Source organism: Sporothrix schenckii, assembly GCF_000961545.1.
Source record: "Sporothrix schenckii 1099-18 chromosome Unknown Cont38, whole genome shotgun sequence".
Lineage (NCBI taxonomy): Eukaryota > Fungi > Ascomycota > Sordariomycetes > Ophiostomatales > Ophiostomataceae > Sporothrix > Sporothrix schenckii.
In genome coordinates, this window is record NW_015971139.1 from 33757 (window position 1) to 46176 (window position 12420).

Here is a 12420-nt window from a genome sequence, read left to right on the forward strand (position 1 = left end):
ATACGACCAAGAAAATAGTATTGGCGGCAAATATCCAGTATTTTGACTCATGCTCGTAGTTGATGTAGCATATCAACAAATCAACAAGCCTGTCAATACGTAAACTTTATGCCAGCCCCGGGGCTAGCATTGTGGTCCAATCGTATATGCCCGTATCAGTGCCATCCATCCAGTCTGCGTTCAATTCCAAGTCAAAATCAAAATTGTTATGGAAGTCGAGATTGCAAAAGGGCACACCAAACTCAATAACCGGAGGCGGTTCGGCATAGGGTATTCGTGCAAGTTGCGATGTGGCGGACGAGTCCGTTCCGTCCAATGCCTGCGTTTGCGGTACGGAAAACGGCGACAATGACTGGTTCAGTGACTCGTCAACATCCACATGGGAAAATGTCACTCGCAATCGCCCAAAAAAGGGAATGTTTATGTCGTGATCGGCCGTTGTGGTGCTCGATATTGCACCGACCTGGGTTGACCGCCGATATTGTCCTTGGAGAATGGGAAGAATAATATCCATCACATCGGCGGCCCGATGGGCGACGGTACAGCTTCCCCTAAGAAGATGAGTCTTGCGGAGTGAGAGAGACAGGTCGACAAGAAGGTTGTAGTCTTCTTCTTCCTGGCGGGTTCGTTCGCGAGACCCACCTGCGCGACGTGAACTAGAGTCCTGGAGCATGGCCAATGCCAGGACCATTGCAGCTGAGAAAGTCTCGAAATCAATCAGTCCGCATGGAGACCAGGTTTCGTTTCCCCGGTTACGAATTACCTGGTACGCGGCAATAATCTCGCGTGATGCGTCGAGGCAGGTAGTTCGACTGTACATATATCGCCGGTCATTTTTAGCCTTGAGAACATACGGAAGATGGATATGACGACCGATGATGTAGTAGCGCATCTTGATGTTCTGGCGTATGGATACGTCAACGAAGCTGAGGTCGCGGATCGCAGGTGACGTATGATCTTCAAGCCAAAAGCCTGCCGGCATAATTTGCCGACAGGACTCCCATGCCTGGTCCAACTCGAATGTCTTTGCATAGTTTGGTCCAAGATTGTCTGTTGTGACGACACCTGGTGGTGGCGGAGCCATAATGACCTGGTAGTGGTCTATCACAGCGCCCAGAAGGGACGTCATCTCGTGCAGAAGACGAAACTCGGGTATCAAACTTGTGTCATCCATCGGCAAGATCGGAAGAAGGTACTTGGCGTGGCTGCAAATCGACGACGGCATTCCCAAAATCATGGATGCTTCCCGCTCTATGTGTACAGCAAAATTCCACAGAGTCTGCTCATGCGGTTTGCCCTGGCGGCCGGCACGGTGATACCCAAGGATGAGACAGTCACTGACCGCTTTGCGAGCGGTAAGCCACGCCCTGCGCGGCAGGCCAAGGTCTACATGCAGTTTGACTTGGAGACATCGCGCCTCCACACCATCGCGTGTGCAGTTACCATTTTCTGATGATATCGAAAGCATCCGTGCCGCTTGGCGCCGGTAAATATCAATCAGGGACCGCGTGTCAGCGAGCTCGGTGTACTGGGCAGTCCACGACTGAGGTAGCTCGTACAAACATAGCGCAACCAAAACCACGGCCTTGGCCGCTGCGTCGAGGTTGTCGGACCATAGAGCAACGCGGATATCGGCAGTCGCCGTTGCTGCATCTGCCGTATTCAACATGGTTGGTCTTACAGCAGGAGTGTGGTGTGCTGCCGGTTGCTGGAAAAGGGCGCAGGGTGGAAAGACGGCAAAACACGAGGTTGTTGCATCCACAACCGCACGAAGGCACGCGTCGGTTAGCAGCATGCTGCGGGAAAATCCTGTCACACAAGGCTGCTGAAAGAGTGCCGGCCCCTTGGTTGGTAGCTCAGGGGACGTTGAGAATTTTGCTGCTGCTCCATGGGAGCTTCCGTGATTTTCGGGTAAGCGTAATGCTTCCCGGAAGAGCGTCACCAACGGTGTGTTGCCAAAGGCATTGAGGGCATCGGTGGCACTGTGATGTGCCGTTTTCGCTCTATTTGGTTCGAGGCCGGAATTCGAAGGCGATGGTGTTGTGCTGGCTGTGGATAAAAGACGTCGCCGTTCAGCTTCCTCGAGCTCATCCGAGATCCCGGACGAAAGCGACTTTGACCCCGTAGCGGCAGTTGATGCCCCGGTCAGTGCACCACTGCCTCGGATTTCTTTGATCATCGACTCCATCTCATCAAGCTTCTGTAACAGGGCCAATGAGGAACCTTCTTCTCCGGTCCGAGTTGATCCGTTGTCGATGTTAGCGGTGCGGGCTGTCTTGGGTGCAGGAATCAGCGCAGTGGCAGGTTGCTGAGCTCGGCATGTCACACCATGCAACATGCAGGCCACACATACTGCACTCTCTTCTTGGAAAACACAGCGGACCTTTCGGCGGCGGCATTCGGCGCAGCTGCGCGTGCCTAGCCGCATGCGTTTCTGCGGCGTTGTCTGGTCGCGGTCGGTCATTTCTGTAGGGCGTCAAGAAAGTGACTGCACCAAATAATGTGGGTTGTAAAAGCGAGTAGGGGCCTTTAAGAATGCACTCTCTCACGTTATACAATTGTTCCCAAGATGGTAATTTAGGTTTGTCGTGCAGTAATTCGGGATGGGCAAGAAATTCTGGTGCATATCGATCACAGGCACTGTCGTGTCACAGATCCAAACTGGTTCGTCCGAGTTCGTGCGAAAAAGTCCGACGGGCTGCGAACCGAGAGTGGTCAAATTTCCAAAGTGCAGCGCTGTATTTCGTACCGAACAAGGCACCTCTCTAGCGCCTTTTGTCAAGTAACCAAAAAGCCCTCACAAGGCGCGTCAAGGTACACGCTCTGCGTCTGCCCTGTTTGACGAGGAAATCCTACACTTCTGTATGCTGGTCGTCGGTTGCATTTCCGTTCGGTTCTGCATTACGGGATATATCCGAGTGAATGCATATCCGGGCCGCCACAGCCGTAAGACAGCGCCTGTCCACCACAGACACGTCCATATGTGATAGCAAAACGACATAAATACCAGCACGATGACCCCAAAAAGCCACCTTTCCTTCAACCCAAGTCCCCAAGTCCTCTTCCCTATCCTCCAGCACAGTGAAAAACAACATTTTATATTCTCTTAAAAAAAGAAGAAAAAGGAAAAAACAGAAGAATTCCCTGTTGACCATGCCCAACGTCACTGAGGAATGCTCGGCCACTTGGTCCAACTTTCACGAGCATGCTCCTGATTTCGCCAAGGGACCGATTATCGCGTCACGTAACGACATCATTTCCAAGTTTGACCGCAGCGCCGTCGTCAAGGAAGGGCAACGACTCCCCGAGTTCGAACTCCAGGATGCCCTTGGGAAGTCGGTGTCGTTAAAAGAGCTGCTGTCAACAGGAGCGCTTCTGTAAGTTCTGCGTTGTAGGACATTTGCAATTTTTTTTCTTTACATACCATCCAAGCTAACACTCATCTTCCTCAGGATAACTTTCTACCGTGGATCATGGTGCCCTTTCTGCAATATTGCCCTCCGCCATCTCCAAGCCCATATCGACGATTTTGCTCACCTGGGCGTCACCTTGGTTGCCATCTCCCCAGAGTTGCCAGACACGTCCTTGACAGCAACGGAAAAGCTGGAGCTCAAGTTTACTGTTCTCTCGGACGTTGGCAACGGGTTTGCACGACAACTCGGTATTGTCTGGAAGCAACCTGACGCGCTCCGGCCGGTCTTTGATAAGTTCGGCCACAACCTGCCGGGTCGTAATGGCGACGATTCATTTGAAGTCCCCGTCCCGACCACACTGCTAGTCGACAAGGACGGCATTGTGCGGAATATTCATGTGGACCCGGACTACACCACGAGGCTGGATCCGGAGGTGGCTCTGGGATGGGCAAAGGCGCTTTAAATGTATGGGGTATGATGGTATGTCGTATGGCCCGTTTTATTCAAGCGCCGAGGCACTGGCTTTTACATGTTTGGGTGGATGTACGCCGGAGGTCGGCGAATCAAGGACGAGCAAATGTTTTAGCTGAGGAACGCCAGACACGGTGAACTGAGACTCGGTGAGAGCAGGAGGTGGCTATCGTTTTTTTACCATGAATAGTATCTGCTGTTTCCTCAGTACACCAGTCAACAATATTTGTTCCCTGCAATACTGTCACGGCTGTTTCCTCGGTTTTCGATCGTGGTGAGTCTGTTCGGGCGTTGTTGTCCGTGGCGCCCCATCCAATCGCCTAGTTAGTGCCTAGATTTCAGATGCAGGGTTCCCGCAGCACGGCCTGCCATATTCAACGCTTCCCGTTATGGACTAGCACCAAAATCTTCCTCGCGCCTTTTTTGGGCTGTGCTCTTTGGGCCGTTCCGCGTCCAGCCAATCTGACGCTTCCAGTTTCCCCGCCACACTTCGCTTCACGACACGACCTCGACCTCGATCACACGTCTCAAGACCCTTCACACGACACATACAAACACTCCAACATGGGCCTCGTTCGTACAACAGTCCTCACAGGACTACTCGGCACGTCGACTGTCGCCGCCTACCTGGCTACCCGCAACCCGGTTATCTCCCCCCTCCCCGCGGCGGACCCCGTCTGGTCGTCCAGTGTCTACAAGAAGCAGAACCCATCGCGCAACCCCGCAACCCAAGACATTTGTGTCAAGCGTGTTCCCCTCGACAAGATAAGACCGGAGCTATTGAAAAAAGATGGCGACTTGGCCCTCGAGTTCTGCCGTGGCGTCTGGGGTGGTTGGGGTGCGTTCGATCTAACATTTACATATCGCCGTTGTTTTGGCAACTTGATTGCTGATATTTTCATTTCCTTTTTCTACAGGCTTTGCCATACAGCGGAAGTACCTCGAGTACAAGTACCGTGGTCCCGAGACTGCCACCCAGCTCTGGGACACTGAGCAGCTTCAGACGAGCACCTACGACAAGGGCACACAACTCGTTGACCATTTCGAAGTTCTCGAAAAGACACCTACCTCTATTACCGTGCGTGCTGGCGATACGCCCCGCACAAAAGGACCGCGCGCTTCGGACGGCATCTTCATTATTAGCGCCACTGTCGACAAGGCCCACGAGCAGGTCGAGTTGAGCCTCAAGAGTGTCTTCTTTTCCAGCGAGGGCAAGATTGCCGGCAACAAAAGCCCTATGCCGCCTTGGATTGAAGAACTGCACCAGTGGTACTCGCGTATCATGAGTGAGACGGCGTCGTGGAAGTTGTTGAAATAATTGGGCCGGCGAGGCTGCTGCCTGTGGCCGGAACCGGCTATTTGTCCACCTGTTTTTTGCTAGAATTACGTTTACATACTCTCTTCTTTTTTATGATGCGGGCGCCGTGCTACGACAGCAATGAATCTCACGTTTGCAATACAAGCTCAAAATATGTACATTCTATGCCTTCGAAGATAAAGAAGTTGTTCCCCGTGGCTGGCGGGCCTGGGTTCCTTTTGGTGAGACTGTTGAAGCTGTAAGCTACGTAAGCAATCATATGCCGTACATGCAGTGCTTTAGATGCTGACAAAATTGAAATGGATGATTATGTAAAGGTTCATATTTAGTCGAATATGGTACGCTCATTTTGATTTTGTGTGTAGGAAAATGTTATTCTCATTGATATTGTATTCTTTTTGTCTACCGTTGTCGTGTTTTTTTTTAAAAAAAAAAATTGCAAGAAATAAAAACTCCCACGGAATGAAAAAAAAAAAACGATGAAGAAACAAACACTGTTGACAATAAACAAGAACACTAATATCATCTAAGATCATATCCACACATCACATAAAAAGCCATTACCGATATAAGTAAACAGACGTGGAACATGGTGCCTCGTACTGACAAAGGAACGGGGACACATGGTCTGAGTGAATTGACAGACTAACCGGTCCTGTCAAAAACATGTCCCCAGACCGTTTACACATAAACCAGCCGCTCCCAGCCGCTAATATTGTAAATATGCTACAGTCGCAGGAGCCCCGCGGAGGGTTTCTACGTGATACATTCCTCGGAAGATTCACGAGCCCATTCGCTTAAATGATGAAAGGGTACACTATCCTGGCGCGACTTAAAAACACGTCCATAGCCATTTCCTACTATTTTATTCATATATACATATATATGAATGCCCGGTTCCCGTCCAGCTTTCACCTTTACGACCACAATCCGTGACCAAGGTTTCACAACTTACACAACCCGCCTATCCAAATATTTCCTCTTACGTGCCAGATCAATTTGGCTGCCAACCACGCACCGATACCCTAGAAAGCACCCTCTACAAATGGCAAAATCAGTTCCATCGTCAGCCGCACCCACTATGCACCGCAAAATGCGCGCCTGGGTGCGCACAAAGCGCGGAATGCCCCCAACATCGCTGAAGTTAAGGACAGATGTCCCCACACCAGCCAATCCTACGGGATCGATTTCGTCTGATGTCATCATTCGTGTGTCGCACGTCGCCCTTCAGTTCAACAGCAGGCTTTTTCTGAATTTGCTTCCCTCTGTTCCGTTTTGGGGCAGCCGTACTTGGATCCCGGAGCTCGAGTTTTCTGGCGAGGTTGTCGCTGCTGGCGGTGGTGCGCCGCCGGAAGTTCGGGACGTCGGCACCCGTGTCGTCGCTTTCCAAACAATTTCTGGCCTTGCGCTCGGCTATGGTGTGCTGGCTGAATATGTGCGAATTCCCGGAACACAAGTTGTGCCTCTGCCAGAGTCCGTGGACTTTGTCCAAGCATCTGGTGTGACCGGGGCTGGGTGCACTGCCCTCAAGCTCTTGCGCAAGAGCGGCGTCAAACGGGGTCAACGCGTCCTGATCAACGGTGCCAGTGGGTCTGTGGGCTCTGTTTTGATACAATTGTGCAAGTCGCGTGGTATCTACGTCGTCGGTATTGCGAGCAGCGCAAACGAGGCCACAGTCCGCGGCTGGGGCGCTGACGAATTTGTCGACTACCGCGCACACGTTGGGTCGCTGCCGGAGTTCCTTACCGAAACATACCGTGACACGCCCTTTGACTTTATCATGGACTGTGTAGGCACCCAGGACCTATTCGTTGGCTCCCCTGGGTATCTCAAGGCTGAAGGTGCGACGCTCAACATCGGGGCCCTAGAAGGTGTCTTCCGGGTCACGGGCAACTTGCTGTCTAATATGCTGCGGCCCGTTTGGTTAGGCGGCGTACCGCGTCGTTACATTTTTTTCAGCTCCCCACCTTTGCATGATGATGTCGTTATTCTTGCACAACTAATGGGCGAGGGAAAACTGACAACACCGGTAGACTCAGTGTTCGACATGGAAGAACTCTTAGCTGCGTACGATCGTATCGCTACTAAGCGAGCCTGTGGGAAAGTAGTTATCAAGGTTGGTCCCAACTAGGAAAATTCTGGGATATTTGGCAAAATCAGGACCTAGCCTTAGAATTTAAAGCTGTTAACTTTTCGTCCCGTCATACTTTGTATTTTAATTCTTGAAATACTGTTTTTGAGCAACTTAAAAACTAGAATACATATCAACATCATATCTCCGTGGACGGCATAGGATATACATGAAACACGTGGAAGCGCCAGCACAGTAACTCAAAGAATAGTGCACAAATCTGACGCCGTCAAAGAATGACCCAAGTCTTCATTGGCACAGCCAACTGTTGACGGTGACGCAATATGGGCATTGCGAACCACGCGACCTGGATGGAGAGCCTTAGCAATGTCGTTTAATTCTCTCTCCGGGTTGACTCCAGGGCGGTATGTGGAGAAAAGACGGAGTATGCGCGTACGTTGGCTTGCGTCGCCGTCCGTAAAGGACAGAGAAAAATATGCAACGAGAAGACACAACGGCATGAAACTGGAGCCTAGAGGATAGTATTGGAGGGCTTGTCCTGCGACATCCACAATGTCATCCCGGTACGCGTGGAGGTCGCCTGGCAAATCCAGCACGGCGAAGGCGTCCATGCACTCGGGCAGCGGAACCAACGACGACAACACGGACCCAATACGCATGGCAATGAGTGTTAGCATTCCAAATGCCGTCTGCCACCGGAGATGGACACGGCAAAGCGCATCCGAGATTGGGAATTTGGCTTGATCATCAGGACAAGGGGTGGCCGGTATTGTGGCTAGCAGAGCGGACAACTTGGTTCTATCAAGTCGCACGCGGTGATATGCGACAACCAGCTCCATCTGGTACACGTTGGGCTCCCGAAGAAGTTTCACAACGTGTGCGAGATAGCGGTTGCCCAAGCTGTCGATGTTGAGAGGCTCATCCCTGGCAGTAGTTGGGCCATGGGGTTCCGGAATTTCCCATAGGTTGTCGTCAAGGCTAATGCGTGGGTTGATAAAGCCCTCCATAACAACAAGAAAACATAACGTCGACATGACACTGTTCTCAAAGTCGCCCCAGGACGACTGGCGGTGTCTTTTGATCGATCGTAGAATCATGGCAACAGCTTCGCCGTGACTTGGCAGGTTGCCTCCATCTCCCTGTAGCCAGCCCTGGGTGACGACGACCAGGTACAGGGCACAAAGGGTATTGGGCGACTTGATGGCAACAGGGTCGCAAAGGGCCGTTCGTAAGGAATGTAACGCGCGGCCATATTCCTGCAGCATGGGAGCGGTGGCGCGGTTCACAGGTTGTAGCGCCTTATCGTAATCGTCTGTGCCTGTTTTCCGTAGCACTAGTGGAAGAGTTGACGCAAGCGAGGCAGCAGCAGCGTCAAGGGCTGGGTTGCTACCGAGACGTTGGGGAATATCACGGATGAAGGAACCGTAGACGGATAGATCGAAGCGTGGATCACTGACCTCCAGGGCCGATACGAGACGACTGATGACAGCACCCTGTGCACTGCTCCCCAAAGGCGGCAGCAACGTCGGTCGATGTACCAGCTCCTGTGATCTTGGGGCTGCGTGAGAAGAAGCCGAGGTTCCGGGCGATCGTCTGCGTAATGGCGGTTGCGTTACAGTGTTGTTGTGGAATTTGTAGCGTTGTTGGCCGCTGCCAGTGCATTCAATCTGCAAACGAGTGCAGCGGCCACAGGCAGGTTTTTTTTGATCACACTGCACGGTCAGACAAATAGGGCAGGAGCGCAGCAAAGGATAGTATTCAAGATACCGGGGTGAGCTGTCCAAAGATGGGCAATACGCGTATGCTGACCTTTTTCTTCTGGCGCCGGCAGGCGTCGCAGCCCCGGCTGGACGGCACGCCTGGCATGGAGGCCGTTTGGGTTGGTCGCTGACCTCCTCAGTAGCTTCGTCGTACGGCTGGAGTCTTTGGTCGGTGGGCTATTTGGTGGCTACTGCGTTGGCAAACTGTTTGCACTGAACACGAGCGCTGCATTGAACCCGTTTGGGAAGGAAGCTCTTTTTGAAGATTGGAAGGCGGTGAAGGTAATGGCATTTCGACAAAACTTGAGGCTGTGCTAAGGGCTCATCAGACATGGCGCAATAGGATGTACGGTTGGGAAAACAGGTACGGTTGGGTTAAGGTTAATTCAAGGCGGCGGACGCCAGCCTTTTGGGTCGAAAGTAGCTGGTGCTGGCAGGCTCAATCGAGACCACATTTTCAACTATTCCAAATTAGGTTAAATGCGCCGCTCCTGGGAAGTGAGATGACGCGGAGCGACGTCAGTGCTATGCGGGCAAATCGCCCGAGTCGGGTCAGCAGCAAAGATTAACGAGGGGGGCAAGGGGGCAACGAAGACATCGAATATGGGAAGAGCTGTAGACGTCTTTAATTCCCGTAATGTAGGATTTGGAAAAAGCCTCGTCCAAACTGCTTGGAAAGCCTGCCTGTTTCCCATCCAAGAAATGCTCAGCGGCAAACTTGTTGCACAGCCTTTTGCTCGGACATCAATGACTGCCAATTCGCCATGTCGCGCCGAATTGTATTTGTGTTTGGAGCAATTTTGGGATTGGTTGAAGAGAATGCGGGCGCCGCACATTGTTCTATGGCTGTTTATGGCACGGACAAACGTATATAAATACAAGCCGAGCCCGAATGTCGACAGCAGGATAGAGCGCAACATCAACGTCAACTTCATCCATCGTCACCATGAAGCTTCTACACAAGATCATCTTGACCACGTGTCTAGCGCCATCTGCGCTCGCCGATTTCACTACGGGGAGCTGGCCTGCACCGGTCGATCTTAGTAGCAAGTCCAGCCTTGTTCGCAAAGCATTTACGAATATTACAGCCACGCTGCAAGACTTTATTTTGCAAGACGGTAACATCAGTTCACCGGCGCCGCAGCTCATACATGGCATCAGCAACCTTACATTCTCATTGGGGGTCTTTTCACGTTATGACGATGCCGCTTCAGAAGTACTACAACACCACTACACAGCCCCAGAAATCGCCACAGCTGGCAATGGCACAACCTTTGTCGATGCTGACAGCATCTACCGCATTGCCAGCGTCACCAAGGTCTTGACGACTCTATCCGGGCTGCTTAAACTGTCGACACCTGACTGGGACCGACCTCTATCCGATATCTTTCCCGTCCTGTCGTCATACGAAAAACATTTCCCCGGTGGCCCCTTTGCCGTCAATTGGACAGCTGTCACACCGCGCAACCTGGCTGCTCAAATTAGCGGCGTTCCTCGGGATGGCTTTCCAAGTCTCAACGAGCTGGAGATTTTGGGGCTTCTCGGTAATGTCGACACAGCGGCTATGGGACTGCCACCCCCAAACAGCAGTGATCCTCTCCAGAATCCGCCATGTGTCAATTACCTACTCGGAAATACTGGTTCAGCTGAGCCCGCAGGAGGTGACAGTGGAGTATCGCTGTGTCCTGCAGAGCCGTACCTGGAGAGTGTCGCAAATCGCCCACCAGCGTTCAACCCCTGGTCATCACCCGGATACGCCAACAACGGGTTTTCGTTGCTCGGCCTGGCCTTGGAGAACTTGGTCAATACTACATTTGAAAAGCTGGTTCACAGTGCCATATTTGGCCCGCTGAACATGACCTCTTCCAATATCGACACGCCACCAAAAGAAATGTGGAACCGCAGTGTAATTGCCGATGCGTCCACGCCGTCAAACTACTTTGACATTAACGCGGGAGTTTTTGCTGCTTCAGGTGCGGCTTCGAGCACATTAAATGATCTCACTCGTCTTGGCCGCAGCATCCTCGACTATACACTGCTCTCTGAGGCTGAGACGCGTCGCTGGCTCAAGCCTGTGTCATTTACCGGACGCCTGCAGTACGCAGTTGGGGCACCCTGGGAGATCCACCGCTACACGCTGCCTAACAACAAGGTCGTGGATCTGTACACAAAGTCGGGCGACTCTGGTGCCTATAGCGCCTTCTTTGTGCTGATTCCCGATTACGATATTGGGTTCAGCCTACTGTCTGCGTCGAGCACACTTAAAACCCGCTTTGAGATCCTTGCTGCCATTGCTGACGTGGTCACATACACTTTGGTGCCCGCCATTGATGCCCAAGCAGCGGCCGAGGCTTCTGCCAGATTTGCTGGAACATATTCGCTGGGAAACTCGTCGTTGACTCTTGTCGTTAACCAGACATTGTCACACACGCCTCCACGAGGTGACGTGCTGACCGGTCCTGGTCTTGTCGTTGCCAACTGGACGAGTAACGGCACCAACGTTTTGCATTCCGAACTGGCCACCTTTACTGGTCCGCTGCCGTACCGTCTCGTTCCGTCTATCCCAGAGCCGTCCGGAAGCCCTACCTTCCGCCTCTTGACTCCCATTGATGAGCCAAGTGCCCAGTTGCCTATTAGCTCTAAGCTCTTTTCTGGCCCCGGCTTCATAGGCGCAGACTGGATAGCGGTGGATGCGCTAACTTACGGTGGTATCGGGACAACCATGTTCCAATTTGACATCGGAAGTGATGGTAAAGCCTGTTCCGTTACAGTGAGTGCCTTCCGAGAAACGTTGCCACGTACAAACTGAACAAATCAGATCTCGATCGGCCGGTCAAATGTCGAACCTGGTAGTTTCTTTACTTAGATGCAATAGTCAGTTTCCGACCTGGGCGCCGTGGTTCAAATTTTCGGTATAAGTGCGAGGGCCGGTATTTTTAAAAGTGTCTTTTAAGTGACTAATTCAAAATACATTGCTCTCATTCGCAGAAAATGAACCACAGTTATGCACTCGAGAATCCGGTCAATGTATATTGCAACATGCAGTTCGGCAGATCCCAAAATTAAATACAGAAAAATCATTCCATAAATAGTTTCATAAAACTATAGCAAGGTTAGTATCTTAGTACGCCACTCATTGGCCAATTAGTACAGTTGGCTGGATGAAGTATGTATAACTGTTGTAGCCGCATTGCACTCATCCTTCCCCGCGTAGGAACCATGCCACAGCACTATGAACGACGCCTAATAAGATCTAGGGCTACTCACAAGTGGGGACTAGAATCCTGGAATCGCATGGTCTTCTGATTGCCGAGGTTCGAGTCGAAATCTAATCGCGAACATCGTGCGGCACCAGAACACACTGCG

At 51.8% G+C, this 12420-nt stretch overlaps 6 protein-coding genes across 6 annotated transcripts; 4 read left to right on the forward strand and 2 right to left on the reverse strand.

The window, feature by feature from the left end:
- Positions 1 to 106: 106 nt before the first annotated feature.
- On the reverse strand, positions 107 to 2464 carry SPSK_05977 (uncharacterized protein; the record flags this gene model as incomplete). The annotated part of the gene is made up of 1 exon (XM_016732685.1): positions 107 to 2464. The coding sequence occupies one exon, from the start codon at positions 2462 to 2464 to the stop codon at positions 107 to 109; it is 2358 nt and encodes a 785-aa protein (XP_016591725.1).
- Positions 2465 to 3153: 689 nt separating this feature from the next.
- SPSK_06596 (redoxin domain-containing protein) lies at positions 3154 to 3876 on the forward strand (the record flags this gene model as incomplete). Its single annotated transcript, XM_016733298.1, has 2 exons — positions 3154 to 3377; positions 3453 to 3876. 2 exons carry the CDS (start codon positions 3154 to 3156, stop codon positions 3874 to 3876), a joined length of 648 nt encoding a protein of 215 aa, XP_016591726.1.
- A 572-nt stretch (positions 3877 to 4448) lies between these two features.
- On the forward strand, positions 4449 to 5202 carry SPSK_06580 (uncharacterized protein; the record flags this gene model as incomplete). The annotated part of the gene is made up of 2 exons (XM_016733282.1): positions 4449 to 4722; positions 4802 to 5202. 2 exons carry the CDS (start codon positions 4449 to 4451, stop codon positions 5200 to 5202), a joined length of 675 nt encoding a protein of 224 aa, XP_016591727.1.
- Positions 5203 to 6283: 1081 nt separating this feature from the next.
- SPSK_06439 (uncharacterized protein) lies at positions 6284 to 7333 on the forward strand (the record flags this gene model as incomplete). The annotated part of the gene is made up of 1 exon (XM_016733145.1): positions 6284 to 7333. The coding sequence occupies one exon, from the start codon at positions 6284 to 6286 to the stop codon at positions 7331 to 7333; it is 1050 nt and encodes a 349-aa protein (XP_016591728.1).
- A 200-nt stretch (positions 7334 to 7533) lies between these two features.
- On the reverse strand, positions 7534 to 9160 carry SPSK_06204 (uncharacterized protein; the record flags this gene model as incomplete). Its single annotated transcript, XM_016732911.1, has 2 exons — positions 7534 to 8961; positions 9062 to 9160. The coding sequence occupies 2 exons, from the start codon at positions 9158 to 9160 to the stop codon at positions 7534 to 7536; spliced, it is 1527 nt and encodes a 508-aa protein (XP_016591729.1).
- An 840-nt stretch (positions 9161 to 10000) lies between these two features.
- On the forward strand, positions 10001 to 11863 carry SPSK_06112 (alkaline D-peptidase; the record flags this gene model as incomplete). The annotated part of the gene is made up of 1 exon (XM_016732819.1): positions 10001 to 11863. One exon carries the CDS (start codon positions 10001 to 10003, stop codon positions 11861 to 11863), a length of 1863 nt encoding a protein of 620 aa, XP_016591730.1.
- Between the last annotated feature and the right edge of the window lie 557 nt (positions 11864 to 12420).